This window comes from Bubalus kerabau, chromosome 1, assembly GCF_029407905.1.
Source record: "Bubalus kerabau isolate K-KA32 ecotype Philippines breed swamp buffalo chromosome 1, PCC_UOA_SB_1v2, whole genome shotgun sequence".
Lineage (NCBI taxonomy): Eukaryota > Metazoa > Chordata > Mammalia > Artiodactyla > Bovidae > Bubalus > Bubalus kerabau.
The window spans coordinates 121,004,071-121,031,747 of NC_073624.1; the positions used below are offsets into that span (position 1 = coordinate 121,004,071).

The window sequence follows — 27,677 nt, forward strand, 5'->3', positions numbered from 1 at the left end:
CTTTGCAGCTTCCAAAGCATAAATCAGTGGTCGTAACACTAAACGATTCTGATGATAGTGAATCTGATGGAGAGGCGTCCAAGTCAACTAATAGTGTTTTTGGTGGATTGGAGTCTATGATTAAAGAAGCAAGACGAACTGCTGAGGTAATTAAGTGCAGTAATGAAATATCGAAAGATTTATTGACAATTACTAAAATTTGCTTGTTTTTCCTAAAAACTAGACTTTGGAGGTTTAGATTTTTTAATATATTGAATTTTTGGAAATTTTTTTTGTACTTGTATGATTGAGTTTATATAATGAAGTGTGTGTAAATTTAGATAGATTTAACTATTTAAAAACCCCCTTTGTCTCCAGACTAATCCTTCTTCCAAAATAGTAAAATAGTGTGGATAATTGTCCTCTGTACTAAGGAAATTTATTGGTTTGCAGTTGTGTTATATTACCAGAAAATAGTTTTACTCAGTTGTGTGATCTAAGTACAGCTTTTGTCCCTATTTGTAATTGCAGCGTTTGTTTAGATATGAAATGGTTCAGTTATTTTTAAACCACAGGTCTTGACTGCTTAGTGGATTATACAGTTAATTGGTGGTTAAAGGCCAGCATTGTTTTTTTTTAAAGTAATAGAAAATAATGATGAAGATATTTATTTCTAATATACAGATGTGTACTGGATAATGTAAAATTTAGATCTAAGTTGGGGTTATGAAAGTTTTTGATCTGGTTGACTTCAAACGTTTTCTAGCAAGCTTCAAAACCGAAAGTACCTCCAAAATCTGAAAAAGAGAATGATCCCATGCGAACACCTGAAGCTCTTCCTGAAGAAAAGAAGATTGAGTATCGATTGTTAAAGGAAGAGATTGCCAAGTAAGTAGCATTTTATGTAGTTTGCTTTAAAGATGTGTGCTGTTTGCAACACTTAATCTGGATAGAGTTTATTGGCATTGGGAAATGAAAATGATGCTTTTATCCAAGATGAAGAGTTAATGTTTTTATAAGTTGCACAGAAGGTGGAGCCAGATGATCATCTATAAACTTGAATTCAGTCACTAATGCGCTGAGATACAGACAGCCTAGAAATAGATAAATGCTGTTATAAGGAGAACTACACCATTAGCTTTGCATGCATATTGGTCATCATTGTTATTAGTCAGTGTTAGTCACTTAATATTTTTACATTATTTTATGAAAAAGAATACATCTTTAAAAAATAATTTCAGTTCTTCAGGGAATAATTTATCAACCTTTATTGATTATTTCAGTCGTGAGAAACAGCGATTAATTAAATCAGATCAAGTGAAGACAAGCTCATCATCCCCAGCAAACTCTGATGTAGAAATTGACGGGATTGGCAGGATAGCATTGGTTACTAAGCAGGTTACAGATGCAGAAGCAAAGCTTAAAAAACATAGGTAAGTCTCATTATCTGGTTATACTACATGTATCAAAATGTTCTATATCAGAAGGATGTATTTTTGTGCTGTGTGTCAATAATAAGTACACTGTATGATTACTAATCCTTTCATACTTGGTAGACCTAGAGAGGCTATCATTTTGTGGAATTGTCCATTTACAGTACATAAAGTAATAGTATTAATATTTAAACAAAAATACCAAGACTTCAGAAGAGTTTTCTTTAGATTTATGTAAGGCCTATTCATTGCTAAAATGAAACTCTTTGTTTTGGAATTTTCTTTAAAACCTCTGGCATGTTTTTAGAAATACTTTTTATTGGAAGCATATTTTTATTGTTAAAGGTAGACTTAATTGTTCGGAATAAGTCATTACTTAATGTGTTCAGTAAGACACATGGTCAAATATTGTGTTATTATAAAAACTATGATATGCAATAACCTTAAGACGTATCCAGAGTGTTATATGCAGTAACATTAAGATGTATTAAGGCTCATAGATGAAATACTGTGGTGACCATAAATCTTTAAGGAAATGGTATGGTATGTATATTTTAAAGGAAATTAAAATAAATTCATTTAGATTCTGTTTCTTTAATAACTTTCATAAATGAAAAGATTTTTTAAAATTGTCTTTCTAGTCCCCATCCTCTTTATCACATATTTATCACATATCCTCTGTCTTTATGATTCATTCTAGATGTCAGTTGTTGTGACTATTTGAAATATGGTATCTTTCTGGGAAAGATGCTTTTTTATTTTTTTTAGCATAATATTCAGTAGTTGAAAAGATGGAAATCTGTATCCATAAATTTGTCTTTCTGTCCTGATTTATACTTCTTAAGTTCACACTTGTAAGTTAAAATTAAATGTGCTTATTTATGTTTATTAGATGTTTATTTGTGTGTTTATTAGGAACATTATAAATGAAACCGACGTAAGGATTTTCTGTCTTAAGTCCTGGTTTTTCAGGAGTTATTTAGGGCTATGTTGAAATTTACTGTTGATGGCTTTTCAGCTATAATTCACATTACTCAGACTTGTAAATTCCCTGGTGGTCCAGTGGTTAGAACTCTGTGCTTTCATTCCTGAGGGTGCAGGTTCAATACCGCTGTGGATGTGGAACTAAGATCCCACAAACCAAATGGTGGAGCCAGGAAAAGATTAACCCTTAGTTGCTTTCATAAAATTTAGCAGTGTGTATCCGAACACTTTGGTGATTGATGAATATGAAAATATTTATCCTTTTAAATATTTACCTCTATTATGAACATAATTTTAAAAATGAGCTATTACTTTGTAAATTTTTTATTCTGATGATTAACGTTAGTCCACTAGTTTAGAAAAACATTAATAATTTTGTTATTTCCCAATTAGGATTCTCTTGATGAAAGATGAATCTGTTTTAAAGAATCTAGTACAGCAAGAAGCTAAGAAGAAAGAATCTGTTCGAAATGCTGAAACAAAAATTACAAAACTTACAGAGCAGCTTCAGGCAACAGAGAAAATTCTCAGTGTCAACAGAATGTTTTTGAAGAAACTTCAGGAACAGGTAGTGTTCTTTTTTAATTCAAATATTGTAGTCTCATGTTTACTACACATTTTTATGGGCCAAATTTTTAGTAAAACCATAAAGCCATCAAAATATATAACCTATATATTGTTCTTCATTGAGACATAATGTTAGCACATTTTAAATTTTCAGTTGAATACCCTAAAGCTATTATGTTTAAGAAGGTATTGCCTCTGAGATTTACATTTTCAGAATTACCCTTTATTTCAGATTCACAGAGTTCAACAACGCATTACAATTAAGAAAGCTTTGACTCTGAAGTATGGAGAAGAACTTGCTCGGGCAAAGGCAGTGGCTAGTAAAGAAATAGGAAAACGTAAACTGGAACAAGATCGCCTTGGAGTAAGTTGTTGGTAGAAATATTTTATGTTTGAAAAGGAGAAGGTTTTAATAATTCTTTTGGGGGTAAGAGATGGATGAAAACTTCAAGGTTTTTCTCTGCATATTCAAAGAGAATAAGATTAAAACTTTGTTTTTAAATGACATCCACAGTTTTGGAAGCTTATTTTTTTATTTTTATTGTTTGTTTTTTATACACCACAAATTAACTAGCAAATCTGTTGGAGGCTTTTGTTAAACTGTTTATTCTTGTTATTGACTTAGTTTTATAATGTTGGCATTGTTGGGATAGCACAATTATCTTAACAAAAATTGTTTATAAAATCATAGCAATATAAAATATTGATATCATTTTCCCCCCAGCCAAACAAAATGATGAGACTGGACAATTCTCCAATATCAAGTCCAAGAAGGCATTCAGCAGAACTAATTGCTATGGAAAAAAGACGGTTACAAAAGCTAGAATATGAATATGCCCTGAAAATTCAGAAACTAAAAGAAGCCAGGGCCCTAAAAGCAAAGGAACAACAAAATATTGCTCCACTTGTGGAAGAAGAACCTGAATTTTCTTTACCTCAGCCCTCACTTCATGATCTGACTCAAGATAAATTAAGTTTGGACACTGAAGAAAATGATGTTGATGATGAGATTCTGTCTGGTTCAAATAGAGAAAGAAGAAGATCTTTCTTAGAATCCAATTCTTTTACTAAACCTAACCTTAAGCACACTGATACACCTAACAAAGAATGTATAAACAAACCTACTAAGAATACAGTAGAAAAACCAGAACTTTTTCTAGGGTTAAAAATCGGTGAATTGCAGAAATTATATTCAAAAGCTGACAGCTTAAAACAACTGATTTTAAAAACCACCACAGGCATTTCAGACAAGGTTTTGCATGGTCAGGTAACCGAACATTTCATATTCTTAATGAAATCTAGAATTCACCCTAGCCTTATTTGCCTTTTGAAATTGCTGTTTTCTTTTGCAGGAGATTTCTGTGGATGTGGATTTTGTGACAGCACAGACTAAAACAACAGAAGTGAAGCCATGTCCATTCAGACCCTACCACAGTCCCCTTCTAGTCTTTAAATCTTACAGGTATAGAAGAAAGATTCAGTAAGCTTGAGTTTCAGGATTGCTCCTTGTTCTTAATAATATCTTAATCTTTAATGTTTGATGACAGGGAAAAAATTGAATCACAATCACTCAAAAAACAAGCTCGTCATTTTAGGAGATAAAAAATTCAGGTGCTTTGTTGTAGGACTTGAACCAAACAGGAACTAAGAGTTAACTTACACTTGGGTTTATTAATTCTTATCAAATACTAATTTCTGGCTACTGATGGAATTGTGAAGAATTCTGAATTACTATCTGTTAAGGATTTTAAGAAAAGTAACTGAGAGAGATTCTTATGTGAATTTTTAATTTTGCTTTTTAATTATACTATTACTTTAAGGAATACATTAGCTAGCTTTCATAAAATTGATTTGACATTTTCAGATGATTAACTTTGCCAGGTTTTTTTTTTTTTTTTTTTTTTTGAGACTCTTTAGAAGCTGTGTAACTGTTAAATTGATATGATTTTATTAGAATCTGTGAAACTGTTAAATTGGTATGATTTAATCATAAAATTGCAAAGCACCTACCAGGTAGTATAGACTTTTTCTTTGGTTTTTTGGGTGGCTGGTAATATGTTGAAGAAATACCAATGTTATATAGCATTTTATTATGTGGTAAGAAAACACTACTTTAAAAACACTAGGATATTTTTGTTCTTTGTTTTCTATTTCAGATGTTTTATGTCCTGAGTGTAGAAGTAGTTTGTCCTTATGACTTGATATTCTGGTTGTTTTCTAGAGTTAATTTTAGTATTAAGTAATTAAATAGTAAACTCAAAGTATAGACACTTTAATTGAGAAAGAAAAAAAATGAAAAAATTTAAAATTTGCTGAGGACTGTTAATGGAGCATCATAATGTGCCTCTCTTCTTAGATTTAGTCCATACTATCGAACCAAGGAAAAACTTCCCCTAAGCTCAGTATCATACAGTAATATGATCGAACCGGATCAGTGTTTCTGCCGTTTTGATTTAACAGGAACATGTAATGATGATGATTGTCAGTGGTGAGTAGTTTTTATTTGTGAATATTTTATAATTTAAAAGCCAGTCTTGGTCATTTAGCTTTGATATATACATGATTATCTTTTTTGTGTTGTTATTTTATTTTAGGCAGCATACACAAGACTATACACTTAGCCGAAAACAGCTGTTCCAGGATGTTCTGTCATATAATCTGTCTTTGATTGGTTGTTCAGAAGGAAGCACTGATGAAGAAATTGCTGCTGCAGCAGGTTTTAAAGACCTCTTGTTTCCCAAATGAAAATTGAATTTAGGCAATTTAAATGTTTTATATTCAGTTGTTGATATCTTTAAATAGCTATAAAAATTCAGTACAGTTATCTATGACACCTCATCTAGATCTGCTCTGTCGAGTACAGTAGTCACTAAAATAAAAATTCACTTCCTCAGTCACTCTAACCACATTTCAAGTGCTTAGTAGCCACTCTTGAGCTTAGTCGTGGTCGGTAGCTTACCAGTAAGACAGTGCAGTTGTGGCACATTTCCATTATTGTAGGAAATTCTTCACAGAGCTCATCTAACTATTTCAGTTTAAAAAGAGTATGTTAACATGGTTGTTAGAACTTTTACTGAGATTTAAAAATAGACTCTATTTTACTCCTTTTAGAAATAGAGGGGATTGGAAGTTGAGATGACTGTAGGTTCAAATTCTACAATGAAGTAAAAAAGAAGTTTATACAGTTTGACATTGTAGAAAGCGTAGATTACTGCCAGACATTGTGTGTAAATATTGTTCAACTTTTCCCCAGATTTAGTGCCAAATAAGTCTTTTGGAAGTAAGGAAATTGATCTTTGTTAAATTCAGTATAATCACAATTCTTAGTGATTGTAACAAAACAATCTGTTTAATCATTCCTAATTAAGGACCTTAATTTTCACTTGTTTAGGTTGCTTACTTTTTTTCCAACCCAAATTGGGATGCATGATATGGTAGGGTTTGCTGTATTAGTTGAGATAATGTAGGCCTTGCGCTTTAGAAGTCATAGATGTTTTTGACTAGTGCCTTTAATTTTTAAACTATTCTTTTGTTCATACTCTTTAATTAGCCTCATCTCCGTAATCTGTGTTTTTATACTTTTTATGAAGATAACATTGTTCTAATTTCAGAAAAATATGTTGAGAAACTTTTTGGAGTAAACAAAGATCGAATGTCAATGGACCAGATGGCTGTTCTCCTTGTGAGCAATATCAATGAAAGTAAAGGCCATAGTAAGTATATATATCTTTGTCTCACACAAAAGGACCTTATAGTTTATGAGAACAAATTTTTGGCATTACATAAAAAATACATTTATCGTTTCTGAGTAACATGATAGAATAAATTTAGCTCTTATTGAGCACTGTTTAGTTATTTTTCAGAACTGTAAAAGACTAGTTCTGTTAACAGTCTTCTATCTACTTTAGCACCTCCATTTACAACCTACAAAGATAAAAGAAAGTGGAAGCCAAAGTTTTGGAGAAAACCTATTTCAGAGAACAATTTCAGTAGTGATGAGGAACAGTCTACAGGACCAATTAAGTATGGTAAGAAGTAATTTAAGATCCAGAATCATGAAATTGTGGTGTCATTTCTTTGTCTAACACTTTGCTAATCTTTTGATATAATCTGTGAATGCATGCTCAATTGTTCAGTTGTGTCTGGCTCTTTGCGACCCCATGGACAGGGTCCCCATGGACAGAGCCCCTGCCAGGCTTTTCTGTCCATGGAATTCTCCAGGCAAGAATACTGGAGTGGGATGCCATTTCCTCCTCCAGGGGATCTTTCCGACTCAGGGATCGAACCTGTGTTTCCTGCATCTCCTGCATTGGCAGGCGGGTTTACCACTAGCTCCACCTGGGAAACCCCTTGGTATAATCTACTAGCCTTTAAAATTTTTTCATTTTTAAAAAGCAGTGATGCTGCTTGGTGTTTAAGGCAATTAGTTCTTCCTTATGCAAGACTACCCCTTATATTGCAGGAATGTTGTTCCATGACCCATGTTCAGTAAATGCAAGGATCACCCTTTGGTAAATGTGAAGGCTTTAAATATTGCTAAACCTACTTGAGTGGGGAGACTGCTCCCATTTGAGAACTACTGCCTGGCCTATGTCCTTGAGAACAGGCATCCTATTTTGTTTAATCTTTGATGAGTCTGTGTTTTCTGACATACAGTAGGCTCACAGAATGAATTAATTAAATGAGTGAACAAAGTAATGTATGAATGAGTGCTTTACTGTCAAGCACATCTTACATTATAATCTCAGATTTTCATAATTATGTACTATTTGTAGATTAGAAGATGTGCTCCTTAGATCTGTGGATTAGAGAAATTGTGAGGCTAACTTACTTTTCCTTATAGCCTTCCAGCCAGAGAACCGAATAAATGTTCCAGCTCTGGATACAGTTGTCACTCCGGATGATGTCAGATACTTTACAAATGAGACTGATGACATTGCTAATTTAGAAGCAAGTGTGCTAGAAAATCCTTCTCATGTACAACTTTGGCTCAAGCTTGCATACAAGTACTTGAACCAAAATGAGGGGTAGGTCTCCTTCTAATCTTTGTGTAAGCTGTTGCACTTTTATATTTTTATGTTTGAGGTTTATTTCCTCTCTGGTAATCAGGTTTCCCTCCTAGTATCGGTGGAGCCTTTGTTTTTTGACAAAGCGTAAAGTACTTAATTGTTTAAAAGCTGTTAGAAAAAGTTTAAGATTACATCTTGAGTTATGTGCATGGCTCAGTGTATGGGTAATAATTTAGCTACAATCTTTAACTTAAGTAGGCTACTTCAAAGTAGTATCAGTTAAAACAGTAAATTCTGAGCAGTCCAAGAATTAATCATTGCATTTTTTAATAAGTCAGGTAGTCGTGGTCTCTTATTAAAATTTTGGTAAAGTCACAGTGTAACAGGTTAAATTTTATGTTAATTATCATTTAGAGATTTAAAGGTTGTCTAAGAACCTCTAAATTCTGGTGGACTGATTTTCTGTGTCAGTGTTACATTATGTATATTCACATAAGATAAATATTAATTTATCTCAAAAATGACAACTCCTATTACATAATTATGTTTTCTGACTCCTACTTATTGATAGGATTGCAGAAATAATCTTTTATGACCAGGAGTAATATTTATTGCTATAATTTTGGAATAGGTTTATTTTTTTTAAAGGCTGCTTTATCTAAAAACTTTTTTAAGGCAGCAGTACAAATGCTAGTACATCACACATACCTGAATATGGTGCTTTTTAACTTGCTTTGTGTGTCATTTTCATGTTAATGGGATAAGTTAAAGTGTTTTCTTTTCTGACTCATTTACTAAATGAAGGTCCAAAAACTGTACATTATTTTATGAATAGGATCATAAGAGACAATTTTCTTCTCCAAGAGACAGCAAGCCCTTGACTGTTGAAAAGAACTATTATATTGAAAGCCTTGATTATTTTGTGCTGGTAGTAGCTGGCCTTGAGAATTGTCTAACTTTTCCCATTCCCAGACCACTGTAAATCATGACATATTGCTGAATATGGACAGAAAGCACATTTGAAGTTGATGATCTAATGGCTTTACACCACCATATTTTTATCTGGTAAATGCACATTGAACATGCACTTAAAAAGAAATTGTTGGCTTTATGGGAAAATTAGGACATTTTTGGACAAATGTGATATAAAATTTTAATCTACTTCTCTTTATCATAGGTAATTCTAGCTTCTTGGTAGGTTCTAATAGAAAATGGAATTTAAAAGTTGACTTATTAGACTAGACTAATTTAAAAAGTATTTTCAGGCATTAAAAAAGATGCTCCTCCTTTTCTTTCAAATATGTAGGCTGTGTTCAGAGTCCTTGGATTCTGCTTTAAATGTTCTGGCTCGAGCTTTGGAAAACAACAAAGACAATCCAGAAATTTGGTGCCATTATCTCAGATTGTTCTCAAAAAGAGGAACCAAGGAGGAGGTACAGGAAATGTGTGAAACAGCTGTTGAATATGCTCCTGATTATCAAAGTTTTTGGACTGTGAGTAGAAACAATAAAGTTGTGTGTGTGTGCGCATTATCATATAATTCTTCAGGCCATCTTAAATATTGATGTGTAACTTCATAGATTATTTGTTTTGTCAGCATACAGATATAATAATAAGCTTACTTTCACTGTCCAGTAACCTTAAAACCACTTCTCTGGGTCCAGATTAATTTAAACTTAAAAAAGAAGTCAGTATTTAGTGAAGAGGTGTTTTTTTATTGTTGTTGTTGTTTACTTTATTGGTAATGAAAAAAGATAAACATTTTAAAGCATTTCACACTTACCTATTCATAAGCAATTTTATTTGGGACAAATTAAGTGAATTTTTGCTAAGTACCTGAAAATAATTTAAAAAAACTTTTTATGCTTATGTAACATTTTCATGAAGGCCGAAAAACATTTTGGTCTTTTTATTATGTTTTCATTACTTATGAAAATAATCTGTAAATCATACTAATATCGAACCTTGCCAAATTAAAAAGATTTGGTGACAGAGTTTTTCATTCTGTGAGAAAATGGGATGTTGCCTACCTATGCTTAAAATTGTAATTAATCCACTTGTAAATATTCATTGATACATGAAGTTTTACTAGCTGAACTCAGGAATTATTAGACTCAGATAAGCCTTCATATAAGCCTATGGCTGTCAGATCTGTTATTTACTTGCTAACTGAAGTTCAGAACAGACAGACTTGGATGACAAGACACCCTTAGTGAATGAACATGCCACTTTCTTATTCCCCCAACTCAGTGAACGGATTCAGACAGTGAGAAATGCTTGAGTTTAACCTGAAGCTTTATATAAAAATTAATGCTGTTGATCAACTCAGGTTTTTCCTGAAGTTGTTTGGTCTTTAAAGGACTTCTTAATTCTTGCAGTTCTTTTGTCACGTATTTCTTACATGAATGTTATTCTCGAAATTTTTATACAGTCACACACCTGAGCAATGCAAATTGTATGTGGTCATAAACACATGAGCTTTTGAAGATCCACTGTGGTCTTGCTGCCATCTATCTATTGATTCAATCAAAGGTGAAATGGCTTCAGTGATAATTCTAACAGTATATCTCTGTTGTTTTAGTTGTCATCTGATTCCAGTATCCAACTTAGTACTGGAAGACGGGTTTATACATATTTGTAATTATCCTTTTTGCAGAAATTGAATTTTTAATATATGACAATTTCTTAGTGAAATGTGAAAAATATGTAGTATTAGATATTCTTGTGAAGCAGGACTAATCATATGAAATCCCTTTGGACAGTTTCTGCACCTGGAAAGCACCTTTGAAGAAAAAGATTACGTATGTGAGAGAATGGTGGAGTTTCTCATGGGAGCAGCCAAGAGGGAAGCATCAGATACTCTGTCCTTTCAACTTTTAGAGGCTCTTTTGTTTAGAGTTCAGCTGCACATATTTACTGGAAGATGCCAAAGTGCACTTTCAATTTTACAGGTAAGCATTTATTATAGCATTTAATGACATTCTAAATCTTTGCCACTTTTTAGTAAGTTGTGTGAATTTGGGCAAGTTTGTGACTGTTTCCTCCTTTGCTTATTTAGTAGTGACAAAATCTTTAGAACAGTCTTTAGAATATTTATGAGGTTTAGATGAAAATAATACTTGTTGAGTACCCACCAGAATAAACTTCAATATTCTGGGGATTCACACCATTAAGGGGATTAGTCCATAGTGAAAATCTTCTATATGGGTGTGGTGGGGTTTTTTGTTTGTGAGTTTTATTCTTACTAGATTTTGAATATTAAGACACTTTAAAAAAATAAATAAATTTAACTTTTTCATTAATTGTGTCATAAACCTTAGTATAGTGAAAACTATGTTAATCTGTTACTGATCTCTCTAAAGAGTTTTTTCATTTAAAAAATTGGTGACTATCAAAAATTGGACTTATCTGTTTAAGAATCATGCCAAAGAAATAAAACACTTCTAATCTTCTTTGCCTTTGCAGTTGAATCTTATTAGGATATTTTAAAAAACACCTTCAGATTATTTTTCCATTTTACCTAGAATGCATTGAAATTGGCTAATGATGGAAGAGTAGCTGAATACCTTAAAACAAGTGATCGATGTTTGGCATGGCTGGCCTACATACATCTTATTGAATTCAACATCCTTCCTTCAAAATTTTATGATCCATCTAATGCCAATCCTTCAAGAATTGTTAACATAGAACCATTTGTAATGCCGTGGCAAGCAGTTCAAGATGTAAAGACTAATCCTGACATGTTGTTTGCAGTATTTGAAGGTAAGTATAAACGTTTATAAATTATTTAGAACATCAGCTTATTGCTTATTATGATGCTTCATAATAAAGTGAAACAAATTTATGTATTGCAAATTGTAGTTTTATTTCTTTTTTTAAAAGATTTACCTTTATTTTTGGCGGTGGTGGGTCTTTGTTGCTGCATGCAGGCCTTTCTCTAGTCTCAGTGAGTGGGGGCTACTCTTGGTTGAGGTGTGCGGGCTTCAGCAGTTGTGGCACATGGGCTTAGTTACTCCTGCTGCATGTGGCATCTTCCTGAACCAGAGGTCAAACTGGTGTCCCTTGCATTGCAAGGTAGATTCTTAACTGCGAGACCACCAGCAAAGCCCCTGTAGTTTAATTATATAAATGCTTTAAAGATTAAATCAGATAAGGTGAGCATGGTCATGTGTGAAAACCAGAAACTGTACTACATTACGTAGGTTTTCTGATTACGGCAAAGGGTTTCAGCTAAGCATGTAAATAATACAGCATGTTTACATAGGTTTAATGAGTTGATTGAGTCACAGAACCAGGTAAATTTTGTAAAGCAATCTATCATTGTGAAAGTTAAAAGATAATACCTTATTTTTTCAAGTAGTTAGTATTTTCTCCCTCCATCAGTTGAGTTTGATTCCTCTCTGTACTAACCAAAGTATCTGCTTTGAAATAATAAGATACAAAGTCTGTTCCCTTCTAATAAGAAGTATATAGCCTAGTCAGAAGATAAAATCTATACATATAACATCAATCAACATATGAGAAGTATGACTGTCTCAGCATATAGTCTAAATTCTGTGCTTAGAAAAGAGGCTGAGATCTGTGGTTTAGAGAATTACATGGTACAGGCCATAAACCTAAAGGGAAGAGGTTGTTGCAGGTTGGCACGATCAAGTATGTCTTCATAGAACAGTTAGGACTTGGACCTGCATTTTGGAGCTTGATTATGACGTGACTGACATAGTGAACCTTATTCTCGAAGCTGGGATTCTGTTTTATTTCTGTTTCTCAAGGGCCTGTAATGTCTGGCAGCATACTGAGTGCTTAGTAAATGTTCATTGAATAAACCAGGGAAGAAAAAAGTAAAAGAAGGACATTCCTATTAGGGGAAGTAAGTAAACAAAAAGCAACAAGTAGATAAGAATTGGTGCAATGTATTTAAAGAGAAATTAGAAGATGGAAGAGTCCTTATCAAAATGAGTTGTGATGTTTAATTGCTAAGTCATGTCTGACTCTTGCAATCCCATGGACTTCAGCCTGCCAGGGTCCCTCTGTCCATGGTATTTCCCAGGCAAGAACACTGGAGTGGCTTGCCATTTCCTTCTCCAATCAAAGGGAGACTTTTGTGATAAAGAATAGTAGGAATTAAACTAGATAAGTGGAATGATACTAGGTTTTCAAGAACTTTGTGTGGTAGGTTTGATGGTAATAGAGAATCTTAAAGAAAGAATGTGCTGGAGAGAAATGATACCAAAGGTAGGAAAACCAACCAGAAGCCAATCTCCATAACTGAGGCGTTAAAGAAAGTAACCTGGGAAAGAGTATTTATTGGAGATATCTAAGAGACAGATTAAATATCAGGGAAGAAGAGAAAAAATAGTCAAAGATGATTTCAGGGTTTTGAGACCAGGAAAAGGAAAGTATGCTAATAGAAAACTGGTGAATTGGAAAGACTGCTAGTAAGAGTGTGAATGATAATTGGTGTCACTGATAATTGGTCACCCAAGTAGAAATGCTTGTTGCTACAAGGAGACAAGGAAGTATACCTTAAGTGGACAGTTATGGAGAGAAATGGATTTGAAAGTTATCAACATAGAGATTATTGTATTATGTAGTATTTTGCAATTTTTAATGTGCTCCCACAGTAAGTTATTCAGTAGTTGAATGAGACCAAGAAAAAATACAATCTCTTAGAAGCAGAAGCAAGCAGAAATTAAGAAGAAGAACATTATCATATGCTAATGTAAAGATAGATTTGTTTAGATAGGATACTTACAAGCTAACTTCATAAGTGCTATTTCAGAGTGGCTTTCACTTAGCACATCTGCTGAGTTTAACCTAGCACATCTGAGACGTCACATCACTATTGGGCAGGAAGGAAACGGTGACAGTGGTGCAGGGTGAAGCCATGGAGGACTGTCTCTAAGAAGCAGATCCAGTAAAGGACTCTGTATACAGGGAAAATGTTCTGAAAGAGTAAAGAAGAATTGTATAAATCTTAATTATGCTGAATTGGTTCATAGTGCTTTTCAGGTCTTAAAAAAAAAGATAAGGAAAGGGTTAACCATGATAGAAAACTGGGGGGAAAAAATCAAGTTTAGGGGAAATATTTAAATGACTGTAGATTATCAGAGCAAGGCCTCTTGAAGCAGGTGAGAGAAAGATGAGAAGATGATTGATTCTTTAATTTTCTTGATATAATTTTTCGAGACTCTAATATAAATGCAAAGATATATATTTAGATGCAAGAGCTAACAATGGATGTTTTATTCTTAACAGGAAAGTGAGGATAAGAGATCAGTTTTAGGAGTCTGGAGATAATCTGAAATATCTCCTTCAGGTGAAAGCCAGGAGCTTAATAAAGGTGAATAAGATACGGTCAAACAAAAGAAGAAAAATTCATTTTGTATTTGATTCATGTTTTTGTGATGTTTTTGGGTAGATGCGGTGAAAGCTTGCACAGATGAGAGCCTTACTGTTGAGGAAAGAGTAGAGACCTGTGTCCCACTTTACACTAACATGATTGTTCTGCACCAGCTTCTTGAGAGGTAAAATTTAATTGACAAGCAGTTAGCCTCATATTAAAAATCAGTTTTTCTTGTGTTAAGATGTGTGTTTTTCTTGTGAAGGTATGAGGCTGCAGTGGAGCTTTGTAAATGTTTATTGGAATCATGTCCCATGAACTGCCAGTTGTTGGAATCCCTTGCTGCTTTATATTTGAAAATGAATCAGCAGGACAAAGCCAGGGCAGTGTGGGTTACTGCATTTGAAAAAAGTCCTCAGAATGCAGAGGTTTTTTATCATACATGCAAATTCTTCATCTTACAGGTAAAGAAAAAAGAAAAAATTCTTTGTTTTTCATAATTCTTAAATATGATGGTTTTGTTTCACATTCATTTGTCTTTTAAGATGTTTCAGGCATCAGGCTCTCCGGGATGTTTTACTGATTGTCTGCTCTTTGCAAACTGTGTTAGGTATTCCTTCTCTTTCTTCCAGAACACCCCATCCATAGTTCAGCCATTGTATCACATTGTGAATTTGCTTATGGCTACTTTATATACTATACTAAGAACTCCTAGAGAGGAAAGAGCTCCCCTACTCCTCACCTAGCACAGAGCCAAACATGTAATAGAGCTTAGTGGCTAATTGGTGAATGAAATTTGCTTGTGGTATATTGGATGTTAAGCTGTTTATTGGTTAGTTCAGTTTGGAAATCAAAATACAAAAGTCATCTCTACCTCCACCTACTCAAAAAACTTAATCTACTCATTATTTTGGGGGTGATGTTGATGGTGGGGCTTTTTCTCCTTTGAAAAATTTTAATTAGACATTGTAAGCCTAATGTATATCTCTCCTCCCTCTTTTAAAAATAGAATCGAGGAGATAATCTTCTTCCATTTTTGCGGAAGTTTATTGCATCCTTCTTTAAACCTGGGTTTGAGAAGTATAGTAACTTGGATCTGTTTCGGTAAGTTTGTAGAAGACTGAGAAATGGTGTAGCTTAGTGGAAAGACTGCCAGTTTTTGGTGGATTGATTATATTTTAGATTAGATTTATTTTTTTTTAAGATACTTGAATACCCTCTTATAGATCTGTTACAAGAGCAATAAAACTTAGTAAAAATGGACACAAAATGTAAAATGCTTTATTCTCTGTATTAAGAACACTTACAAAGGAAGTTTTGAATTAACACTGTGGTGATCCATTCTGCTTTTAATTATTGTTGTTGTTAACTTTAGCACTTAATACTATATCAACAGACTATCCTGAGATAATCTCAGTGATTTATGGAAAAATAAATTTCAAATTATTGGATTGGTGGCTTAAAGTGAATCTAAATAATATGCCTTTTTGAAAAAAAAATTCTGAAGAGGACTACTTCAACTTCTGAAAGGTTGTTGAGTTAGAACCTTTAGTGAAGTTTCTTTTCAACCATCACTCTCTCAGTAGCTTATCGAGAATTCTGTATTTACTGCCTTTATTTGCTTCCCTGTGAGTTCTTGTTCTAACAACAATGAGGCCACAGCACATCATATGGGGTGGGTTTTTTGGAGGCTTTTAAAAAGTTCTCTTTTATTCTTCCTCCTCATCTCTCAGTAGGATCAGCAGACTTTTTTCCTTAAGGGCCAGATACTAAATATTTTAGACTTGCAAGCCATATGGCCTGTCACTACTAGTCAGCCTTGCTTTTATAACAGGAAAGCAGCCATAGACAGTATATAAATGAATGGGCATTGCTATGTTCCAATAAAAGTTATTTATGAAAATGCATGTAGTTTGCTGAGTGTAAGTAAAATAGCATTGAAAGGAAAATATCATGATACAGCTTTATTATTTTACGTTAGGAAGAGCTGAGAGAAGGAAGGTCTAAGCTGAATATCTCCTAAAAAGTATTCTTATAGAAAATACTGAGCAAAGGTAAAGTCTTGGATTTATATGTGCAAGTCTAATGCTTGCATGCAGTTTTCTTTTCTTAGGTACCCCCTTCCCTGCATCCTACCCTTCAGTATCGTAATGTTATATGAAAACATATTTTCAAAAATAACCCACATTTTGTTAAGTCAGTGGTTTATCTGCCGTAGATTTTGAACTTTGACAAAAAGGTTGGGGTCACTATTCTTTACCAGACTTGAGTCTTTTCTTCTGTCCTCTGATAGTTGCCAGTTTATTGACATCATGATTTTAGTACTCTTCCTAAAGGTCTTTCTGCTTTGCTATACCTAGATTGCAATGGCACCCCACTCCAGTACTCTTGCCTGGAATGTCCCATGAACGGAGGAACCTGGTGGGCTGCAGTCCTTGGGGTTGCGAAGAGTCGGACACGACTGAGCGACTTCCCTTTCACTTTTCACTTTCACGCATTGGAGAAGGAAATGGCACCCCACTCCAGTGTTCTTGCCTGGAGAATCCCAGGGACAGGGGAGCCCAGTGGGCTGCCGTCTATGGGGTTGCACAGAGTCGGACACGACTGAAGCAACTTAGCAGCAGTAGCAGCAGCATACCTAGATTAACATCTTACAGTTAATTACAAAAGAATAATTTGAAAGGCAAATTAAAGATGAGAAATTTAGAGATTGTTCGGCTTCCCCGTGCTGACTTTCTCCCTATTGGAGTTAGATTGCTTTAACATCTCAGAGAATAGGTTAAATTCAAGGCTGAACAAGACTTTTTTGTTTTATTTATTTATTTATTTATTTTTAAAATTTATTTTATTTTTAAACTTTACATGATTGTATTAGTTTTGCCAAATATCAAAATGAATCCGCCACAGGTATACATGTGTTCCCCATCCTGAACCCTCCTCCCTCCTCCCTCCCCATACCATACCTCTGGGTTGTCCCAGTGCACCAGCCCCAAGCATCCAGTATCGTGCATCGAACCTGGACTGGCAACTCGTTTCATACATGATATTTTACATGTTTCAATGCCATTCTCCCAAATCTTCCCACCCTCTCCCTCTCCCACAGAGACCATAAGACTGTTCTATACATCAGTGTCTCTTTTGCTGTCTCGTACACAGGGTTATTGTTACCATCTTACTAAATTCCATATATATGCGTTAGTATACTGTATTGGTGTTTTTCTTTCTGGCTTACTTCACTCTGTATAATAGGCTCCAGTTTCATCCACCTCATTAGAACGGATTCAAATGTATTCTTTTTAATGGCTGAGTAATACTCCATTGTGTATATGTACCACAGCTTTCTTATCCATTCATCTGCTGATGGACATCTAGGTTGCTTCCATGTCCTGGCTATTATAAACAGTGCTGCGATGAACATTGGGGTACACGTGTCTCTTTCCCTTCTGGTTTCCTCAGTGTGTATGCCCAGCAGTGGGATTGCTGGGTCGTATGGCAGTTCTATTTCCAGTTTTTTAAGGAATCTCCACACTGTTCTCCATAGTGGCTGTACTAGTTTGCATTCCCACCAACAGTGTAAGAGGGTTCCCTTTTCTCCACACCCTCTCCAGCATTTATTACTTGTCGACTTTAGGATCGCAGCCATTCTGACTGGTGTGAAATGGTACCTCATAGTGGTTTTGATTTGCATTTCTCTGATAATGAGTGATGTTGAGCATCTTTTCATGTGTTTGTTAGCCATCTGTATGTCTTCTTTGGAGAAATGTCTATTTAGTTCTTTGGCCTATTTTTTGATTGGGTCATTTATTTTTCTGGAGTTGAGCTGTAGGAGTTGCTTGTATATTCTCGAGATTAGTTGTTTGTCAGTTGCTTCATTTGCTATTATCTTCTCCCATTCTGAAGGCTGTCTTTTCACCTTGCTAATAGTTTCCTTTGATGTGCAGAAGCTTTTAAGGTTAATTAGGTCCCATTTGTTTATTTTTGCTTTTATTTCCAATATTCTGGGAGGTGGGTCATAGAGGATCCTGCTGTGATGTATGTCAGAGAGTGTTTTGCCTATGTTCTCCTCTAGGAGTTTTATAGTTTCTGGTCTTACGTTTAGGTCTTTAATCCATTTTGAGTTTATTTTTGTGTATGGTGTTAGAAAGTGTTCTAGCTTCATTCTTTTACAAGTGGTTGACCAGATTTCCCAGCACCACTTGTTAAAGAGATTGTCTTTAATCCATTGTATATTCTTGCCTCCTTTGTCAAAGATAAGGTGTCCATATGTGCGTGGATTTATCTCTGGGCTTTCTATTTTGTTCCATTGATCTATATTTCTGTCTTTGTGCCAGTACCATACTGTCTTGATAACTGTGGCTTTGTAGTAGAGCCTGAAGTCAGGTAGGTTGATTCCTCCAGTTCCATTCTTCTTTCTCAAGATCGCTTTAGCTATTCGAGGTTTTTTGTATTTCCATACAAATTGTGAAATTATTTGTTCTAGCTCTGTGAAGAATACTGTTGGTAGCTTGATAGGGATTGCATTGAATCTATAGATTGCTTTGGGTAGTATACTCATTTTCACTATATTGATTCTTCCAATCCATGAACATGGTATATTTCTCCATCTGTTAGTGTGAACAAGACTTTTTTAAAACTTGACAATTCTGATTTTCCTTTTGGCATGAAGGTAATTATTTTAGTTTTGAAGAAAATACTGCCAGTGTGTGCCATGGTCAAAAATGTTGAGATCTTCTTGATGTCAGCTTAATAAAGCAGAAATTTATTCTGGGTCAATAAAAATTTGAAAGCGGGCTACCTCCAGATAATCTTCTCATTGTTTACTAAGTCATTTTGCTTAATTAATTTGTTACTGTAAAGGCATAATTCACAGTTCACCAAGAATTATGAGGAAAAAATATCCTGTGCTTAGTTTATGTAGACAATTTGAAGTCCTTCTTACAGAGTGCATTTCCGTTAACTGAGGAAATCTTTTTTGAGTCAAATATTAAGAGAACGGCAGTAAGTTAGAGAGTGTTCAGCATTGCCATACTTACTGCTGCTGCTAAGTTGGGTCAGTCGTGTCTGACTCTGTGTGACCCCATAGACGGCAGCCCAGCAGGCTCCCCCATCCCTGGGATTCTCCAGACAAGAACACTGGAGTGGGGTGCCATTGCCTTCTCCGGCCATACTTACTAGTATTGATAAAACAAGTTTTTTTGACCACACCACTCGGTATGTGGGAACTTAGCCCCGGACCAGGGATTGAACCCATGCCCTCTGCATTGGAAGCTCAGAGTCTTAACCACTGAACCACCAGGGTAGTCCCTGATACAAATATTTTTAATTATTATAAAAGAACCAAAGCTTATTAATAGTTGTCAGTGCTCTTAATAGGTTCAAAATATTTTTATTTCATGAGTAGAAATTGTAAAGTACTTAAAACTGTAATATTAGAATTGGAGTCTCATTTCTCTTTCTGTGTAACATTTAGTATAAATTTTATGCTGTAAAATGTTGCGTGTCAAATTTAGAATAAAAACAGAGCTAGAAGGAGTAATTTTCATGTGTTTCAAATCAATTTGAAGGTTAGTAGATAACCATAAAAATTAACTTGGGGGTTTAATTCACCTTACTGAAGTTAGTAGGGATAATCGTACATACATGAGAGTTGAAGTTATCTTCTCTTACCTCAGTTTTGAGGAAAGCTGATACCCTTAGAAGTTAAGTGATTAGCTCATGGTGATACAGGTAGTTATGGCCAAGCTGGGATGATAACTTCTAGATTTCTTCCCTGTCTTAATGGCTCCCCACTCAATCTTCCCCACCCCAGACCCCATACAGCCTCTCTAATACATTAAAACGTAGCCCCTTGAAATAATTTTTTAAATCCAGTTGGTTGTCCTTGTTGAAATCAGTGTATTTCCTTTAAAAACATTGTTCCTGAAGATGCTGGTAGTGTTATACACACAGATTCAAATATATTGGGGGAAATCTGAATTAGCAAAGTCAAAAAGATAGTTTTTAGTATCCTTTAGTATTGTGGCTTTTTAAGAGCAGACTTTATTTTTCAGTATTTCTCAGTCTTATTTGGAGAAGGCAATGGCAACCCACTCCAGTACTCTTGCCTGGAAAATCCCATGGACAGAGGAGCCTGGTAGGCTGCAGTCCATGGGGTCGCCAAGAGTCGGACACAACTGAGCGACTTCACTTTCACTTTTCACTTTCCTGCATTGGAGAAGGAAATGGCAACCCACTCCAGTGTTCTTGCCTGGAGAATCCCAGGGACGGGAGAGCCTGGTGGGCTGCCGTCTATGGGGTCGCACAGAGTCGGACACGACTGAAGCGACTTAGCAGCAGCAGCAGCAGCAGTCTTATTTGATCATAGACCTCTTTTTGACAAGTGCCTTATGGGCCAATATGTTATAGAAATCACTTTGATATGTCTAAAATTAAGTATAGTGGTATTTGTCTGTATGTATGTTATTTGAGGGAGAAACAGTTTTCAGATAGCAAGTTTTGTAACTCGAATTTTGTCTTTACAAAAATGTATAGATTTTGTGGGTAGTCTCATTTGTTCTCTGTTTTTAATTAGATTTCATTAGATGATTATGGTGGTGGTTTAATTTGAGCTAATGATTTTTTAAAATTTGTTTTAGAAGAGTTAATTAAGTAGGTGGTGGTGGTGGTTTAGTCACTGAGTCATGTTCGACTCTTATTAACCCCATGGACTGTAGCCCACCAGACTCCTCTGTCAATGGGATTTCCCAGGCAAGAATACTGGACTGGGTTGCCATTTTCTTCTCCAGAGAGGTTCTTCCCGACCCAGGAATTGAACTTGGGTCTCCTGCATTGCAGGGAGATTCTTTACCGACTGAGCTACAAGGGAATCCCATTTAAATAGGTAGAAGATAATAAATACATGATGCTAGAGATGTGACCAAAATGATATGATATACACCCCAAAATAAAGTCTCATTACCTTATAAAAATTTTTCAAGGAAATTTTACTTGAAACTGAGGACTTTTTAAAAAGTATTAATAATCCATATATACATAGGCATAATTTTAAAGAGTATGATTTTTTCCCCTCAGGTATCTCCTGAATATCCCAGGACCACTTGACATTCCAGCCTGTTTATGTAAAGGAAATTTTGATGATGAAATGTTTAACCACCAAGTTCCTTATTTGTGGCTGATATACTGGTGAGACATCTACTGTGGAGAGAAATGTTGCATACGAGGCTTGCACTTGTTATTTACTACTGAATTACACTATATTAAAATTAACCTGTTGTTAAAATCACTGATGCAGAATTGAAGGGATGCTAAGGTTTATTCATTATTAAAGAAGATCAAAAGAAGGATTCCATTGTAATAATATCTGTAGTGTTTATACTTTGTCATTCCTTTATCTAATTGAATTGAGCTGTAGACATACAATGTTTTCCTTCATTTTTTAAACAGCCTTTGTCATCCTCTTCAATCAAGTATTAAAGAGACAGTGGAGGCATATGAGGCAGCATTAGGGGTGGCCATGAGATCTGATATAGTGCAGAAGATTTGGATGGAGTAAGTTTAGTTCCTCTTAATAAGAATGGGATTTGAAATAAGGGAAATTGGTTGGGTTTCTTCTTAGAGAATTGCTGGCTTAATTATTCTAAATTATAATATTTTTCTTTTGGCAGTTATCTTGTCTTTGCCAATAATAGAGCCGCTGGATCCAGAAACAAAGTCCAAGAATTCAAATTTTTTACTGATTTAGTGAATAGATGTTTGGTTACAGTCCCTGCCCGATACCCCATTCCTTTTAGCAGTGCTGATTACTGGTCCAACTATGAATTTCATAATAGGGTAAGAGCTTAAAACTTTTTTTCTTTAGATATTTGTACAGAAGAAGGGAACTTAAATGATAGCAAAACTCCTGTTTAATATCAGGAGAGCTTTTCTTAGGACCACTTTGCTAGCATTTACTATTATTCTTGACCTTGTTTTCTATTTATCTCTTCAAAGTCTCAAAACAGAGCCCTTTAAAGTTCAGTTAAGATAAATGTGCATATTAATTATGTTCTACTTAAGCAAATTTAACATTGAAGCACAAGTGAAGCGATATTAAGGTTTATTTTTTTTTTTTTTTTAATTTTATTTTATTCTTAAACTTTAAGGTTTAATACATATTAAAAAAGAGAGATCAAAAGAAGTAACTAATAATATCAGTAATATTTTTCTTGAGTAATTGGAAATTTTACTGAATGAAAAATTCTGTAACTTTAAAATGAATAATAATGTCCTTACATGTTGTAGCTGCCCTTTGTATCAGTATTTTGTCAAGCAAATATAGGCATACATGGGACATAAGAAAACTGAAATCAGATGACGTTTGGAATTTTTAAAATAGAATCTGAATATTGATATATTTATAAGGGTATCATCTTACAGGCAGTGAAGCAAAGTGTTCTTTTAAAATTGTTTTATTTTCAGAGACCCCTATCATTCAGTGCAGTGTAAGCTAAAAGCTCCTGCCTGAAGCTCAGTGTAGACTAAAACATTCTGTGTTTTATTTATTTTTTTAGTGGGTTGGTTTTGTTGCTAATCAGGATAACCAATTACTATGCTTTGTACTTCTATGCCATTCTTTATCCCAGGATCTCAAACCACTTTATGGACATTAAGTCATTTATACACGGGCATTCCATGAGCAAGATGTGGCAGGTATTATTAGCCCTATGACTTGCTCAGCTATACAGCAAGTAAAGGTAGACTCAGGAATAAAAACCCAGACTCCTGGCTTCTTGTCAGTGTTCTCAGTCCATGGCGGTCATCACTGGATCATATTTCCTAATTCATACTTGGAAAGTCACTAATATAGTTAATGATAGGAACTATAACTCATAGCATCATACATTATTATAATTTATACATTCATGTCTTAAAGACCATTTTATTTTAGTTTTCTCATTAAAACACATAGGTAATTGGATTTCACATTTTGTTGCATTCCTTTCCCTCCTCAACCTTTACAGGTTATTTTCTTTTATTTGAGCTGTGTTCCAAAGACCCAGCATTCCAAAACCTTGGAACGGTTTTGCTCAATTATGCCAACTAATTCTGGACTTGCACTGAGGTAAGTAAAAATAAAATTCTCAGTTCAGTTGTATCGGCTCTTCAAAAAAAATTATTCTTGAAGACTTACTAAGAATAGTCTGTTCTTTCACTATTTCCTCATTCCACTTTAATTTCAGAGCTGTTAGCAATACATAGTTATTCACGTAAAAGTGATTGTAAAAAGCTAGTCACTTCAGAAAACTGGAGATTATAAGGGGACAAGAGTGAAAGAGAAAAGCAGCCATCCATGTATATTTTAGTTACTATGACTTCATTTAGGTCAGTCATTCTCAATTATTAGCATGTATCAGAATCTCCTGGGATACTCATTTAAAATGCAGTTTCCTGAGTTAGAGCTCTCTAATGACGTTGGAGAAACACTCATCCAGTGATTTCATACATTCAGTTAGATTTTTTTTTTAGAGCGTTTGTTTGTAGTTTTCCTGCTCTGATAGAATAAAATCCATTTTAACTGTGAAGAATTGTGCTTTTTGATTCAAAAAGGTACCCTGCGTACTACTGCTCTGGCTTCTACTTGTGCCATCATTTCCACTGCATCAGTTGTGTCTTATGCTTCTAAGCTTGTTTTACGGATTATAAGGTGCCTAAGGACTTCTCAGGTGGCTCAGTGGTAAAGAATCTATCTGCCGATGCAGGAGACACAGGAGAAGCGGGTTCTATCCCTGGGTTGGGAAGTTCCCCTGGAGGAGGAAATGGCAACTCACTCCAGTATTCTTGCCTGGAAAATCCCATGGACAGAGGAGCCTGGCAGGCTGCATTCCATGGGGTCACAAAGAGTCGGGCACAACTTAGTGACTGAACACGCACTCACACAAGGTGCCTAAAGCAGTTATCAAGTATTCCTTTATGTTTACATTCCACTTAGCGTGTATGTGGGAAAATGGTGTAAGAGACTGAAAAACTCAAAAGCCTCAGACTATGACAAAAATAACAAAATAACACTACAGTGTTTTATAATAAAAATTCTCAGTAAGCATGCTAATCTACCAAAGTTAATTACAGAAATTTGTATTATAAATCATCACTTTTGGTAGAACATGTGAAATAGAAAATGTAGTGATATTTGACTAGTTTCTGTAATGGTGGGTATTTTGGAATATAGGTAGTTTAATTGTTGGTTTTGTTGGTAAAGCTCCGCTTTTGATCTTTCTTATTTCCTTATAGTCATTCCTGTCCTATTTTTTTTAGAGTAGAGAACTTAATAATTAGTCAGTGTACTTATTACATTTTAGCTCAAGGAAATTAAGTATACTCTGTTTAGTAAAGAAAAATACTAAGAAATCATATTAGTATATCAGTTCATTATTTTAGAAGACTTGGGGCTTAAAGGAGGGCCATGTAGAGTGTTAATTTGGAGAGGTGCTTTGCTTCCTTTTGCTAGTTTGCATGTTTCTTTCCCAGGGTAATTTTAATAAGAGGCTTTCTACAAATACTTGCTGAATAGCCTTGATGGAATTTAATGGATCAAAAATTATAACTAATCAAACATTCTGCTCATAGAGCACATTTGAGTTCCTCATACTTGCAATGCTTTTGTTCATTTCCCTGAATGTACTTTACAGGCTACTTCAACATGAATGGGAAGAAAGCAATGTTCAGATTCTGAAACTTCAAGCCAAGATGTTTACATATAATATCCCAACATGCCTGGCCACCTGGAAAATGTAATGCAACAAGCTTGTACATGTTCTTATAGCAATTGCTTTTATTTATAAGGTTTGCTCCAGACAGGTAAATCTGAAATGACATCTATTTCTCCACGCGGAGAGATCTCTAATTTAGATTAATTTTCCTTGAAGGAGAACATGTGGATAACACTACTGTTATCAAACAGATCTGTTATACACATTTTAAGAGTGTCTCTCTTGAAATGCAGGGTTTTCCCCCTGTTACAATTGGATGTCTTCTTTCTTTTGTAGGTGTTAGTGCTAATTATTTTTTTTTATTAGCAATTATGAGTATTTTTCGTGAACCTTAATTTATGTTCAGAACACTGGTCTGCTTTATTATTGTAAAGTTGATAAAAATTGTTGAATTTTTCTTTTCACTATAGGTTACCCTCCTTGGAAGTTTAGCCTGTTACTTTCAGGAAGTTTTGTTCTCAGATTCCCACAGTCAGTATTCTGCGAGTGGTAGTATTTCATTTTGTTCAAAGATATATAAATGTTTTTTTTCCCTTTTCTATATTCCTTTTTTTTTTCTTAGAGCCATTGCTGCTGAGATTGTTCTAAAGGGACAAAGAGAGGTAAGCCATGATTATCAGATGGGTTGCCTTTTTTTTTTTAAGTAGTTATTCTACCCTTTTTGTTGACTTCTCAATTTAAAAGGATTAAAATATAGAGGTTAACATCCTAAGAACTCTACATGTTTGGAAACTCCAAAACCATTTTGTCTTGAATGTTATTATATTATGAAGTTACCATTCAGATGGTTAGGATTATGAAGGGGCTTTTCACCACATTTCCTGATGCAATTGTATATATATCTATCTTATAGGTCCACCGTTTATATCAGAGAGCCTTACAGAAGTTACCTCTTTGTGCATCACTGTGGAAAGATGTAATGCTTTTTATCTTTTATTTCATCTTGAAGTTTTCCTATAAATTTTCTGCATGTGCCATATCCATTGATGTGGTAATGCTTAAAATCTAGCTAAGTCTTACTTCTATGCTTCCCTGTCTTTTACAGCAACTCTTGTTTGAAGCATCAGAAGGAGGTAAAACTGATAACCTGAGAAAACTAGTTTCCAAGTGCCAAGAGATTGGAGTCAGCCTAAATGAGCTCTTAAATTTAAACAGTTACAAAACAGAAAGCAAGAATCACTGAACACTGGGTGCAGTCAGTTCTCAGTCCTTATAATAATTGCCAAAATTATTTGAATGATCCTTCAAGATTAGGCTGATCCCTGGCTAAGGTCTGTGTAAGGCAGACAAGCATTACTGATCATATCAAGTCCCCTACAATATCCTATCCTCAAAACCGGAAGCAATGAACATGACCCTCTTCGGTTGGATAAATGAACTTCCTGTTTAGCCTGCTTCTGGGCCCTGCCAGATTCTCATAACATCATGTACGTAAGTATAGTTCCTCAAAGTGACTGACATTTATTTTCATTTTGCTTTGTTTTTGTTTTTATTTTTTACTTTTCCCCCTTCCTTTACGTTGTGCTATTCCTGATTCACTTGACACTCTCTGATGCCTGAGAGATTCTTGTTTGGGATTTAATTTCCAGGGCTGTGTTTACAGTAAAAAGCCGGCAGTCCCTTTTAGTTTTTCCTCTTTAAACCTTTTGAGATTCTTCATTTCAGGATTTAAAACTTAAGCAGTCCATCTTAAGGAAAGTGTAACTGCCATGGCCACAAGTCTGCTAGTTGCACTTGAATGCTCTAACAGGGTTGTTTATTGCCCTTTCTACGTTCTGGACTCCTTGCCGAGACTGTTTAACTTGAAGATTAAAGAAACTATTGCAAATGCCAGTGCATCAGAACCTAAGAGTGGTCAAATATTATGTGCAATTTTTTTGTAAAGAAATTTTAATTTATAATAAAGTTTAACAGTTTAAAGAACAGTTAATATTTGAACTGCTTTGTATGGCAATACTACTTTGTAGTATTAAAATTGTTTATAAAATATTTTTAATATAAGTTAACTTTTTGAAAAATGTTGCTGTCTTTATTCACTTTTCACATTCTGGTGGGAAAGGGTTGAAGTAGGAGATGATGGATATTCACTGTGACTATATCAGTACCTTCTTCTCCTGAACTTGCTTTCCCGTAAAAACATTCCAGTGTCTTCTCACATCCATGAGAAGGGTGGGTCCCTTTCTGTTTTGAGGACCGTGAACATACAGGCTTGCACTACTGTTAAATTCCTTGTTCTTAAGCCCGTAGTGTTTAGGAAGTTTTTCCAACTATAGTGTGAATGCCTTACTTAATGACTGCTTTCTTATGTTGAATATCAATATGACTCCATGCAAAGGAGACTTTTTGCTTTGTTATCAGTCTATAGTGGATTGTTTGCACTTGATGAAAAATTGTTAATGACACACACACACTGCCGCAAATGTGGTCTTACAGCTACAAGTGCAATCTTGTTATTGAAGGCAGAGCAGCAGCCCCATGAAATACTAGGGAAATTTATACATCTGTACATTTTTATAATGCTTAGTTAAAATAAAGCCATGTTTGAGGCTCTACTAATGTGCCAACCAGATAGTGCAGATTTCACTAGTAAGTTCTGTTTGGTGAGGTCAGGAACAGA

General features: G+C 34.7%; 1 protein-coding gene across 5 annotated transcripts in view; it reads left to right on the top strand.

The window, feature by feature from the left end:
- Positions 1–26,985, top strand: part of ZFC3H1 (zinc finger C3H1-type containing) — a 52,269-nt gene extending 25,284 nt beyond the window's left edge. For 4 of the 5 annotated variants that reach the window (XM_055587565.1, XM_055587568.1, XM_055587551.1 and 1 more), the window contains 26 exons: positions 9–146; positions 746–867; positions 1,263–1,412; positions 2,790–2,964; positions 3,196–3,327; positions 3,688–4,230; positions 4,316–4,425; positions 5,320–5,451; positions 5,558–5,679; positions 6,575–6,676; positions 6,872–6,991; positions 7,807–7,990; positions 9,279–9,465; positions 10,735–10,923; positions 11,497–11,734; positions 14,394–14,499; positions 14,581–14,779; positions 15,325–15,419; positions 21,387–21,497; positions 21,759–21,863; positions 21,980–22,145; positions 23,315–23,415; positions 24,980–25,081; positions 25,623–25,662; positions 25,914–25,976; positions 26,106–26,985. In XM_055587565.1, the coding sequence (XP_055443540.1) occupies positions 9–146; positions 746–867; positions 1,263–1,412; positions 2,790–2,964; positions 3,196–3,327; positions 3,688–4,230; positions 4,316–4,425; positions 5,320–5,451; positions 5,558–5,679; positions 6,575–6,676; positions 6,872–6,991; positions 7,807–7,990; positions 9,279–9,465; positions 10,735–10,923; positions 11,497–11,734; positions 14,394–14,499; positions 14,581–14,779; positions 15,325–15,419; positions 21,387–21,497; positions 21,759–21,863; positions 21,980–22,145; positions 23,315–23,415; positions 24,980–25,081; positions 25,623–25,662; positions 25,914–25,976; positions 26,106–26,243 (3,870 nt within the window). In that variant the 3' untranslated portion in view covers positions 26,244–26,985. The remainder of the gene's footprint in view (positions 1–8; positions 147–745; positions 868–1,262; positions 1,413–2,789; positions 2,965–3,195; positions 3,328–3,687; positions 4,231–4,315; positions 4,426–5,319; positions 5,452–5,557; positions 5,680–6,574; positions 6,677–6,871; positions 6,992–7,806; positions 7,991–9,278; positions 9,466–10,734; positions 10,924–11,496; positions 11,735–14,393; positions 14,500–14,580; positions 14,780–15,324; positions 15,420–21,386; positions 21,498–21,758; positions 21,864–21,979; positions 22,146–23,314; positions 23,416–24,979; positions 25,082–25,622; positions 25,663–25,913; positions 25,977–26,105) is intronic. The other variant, XM_055587561.1, reaches the window with a different exon arrangement.
- The last annotated feature ends 692 nt before the right edge of the window (positions 26,986–27,677 follow it).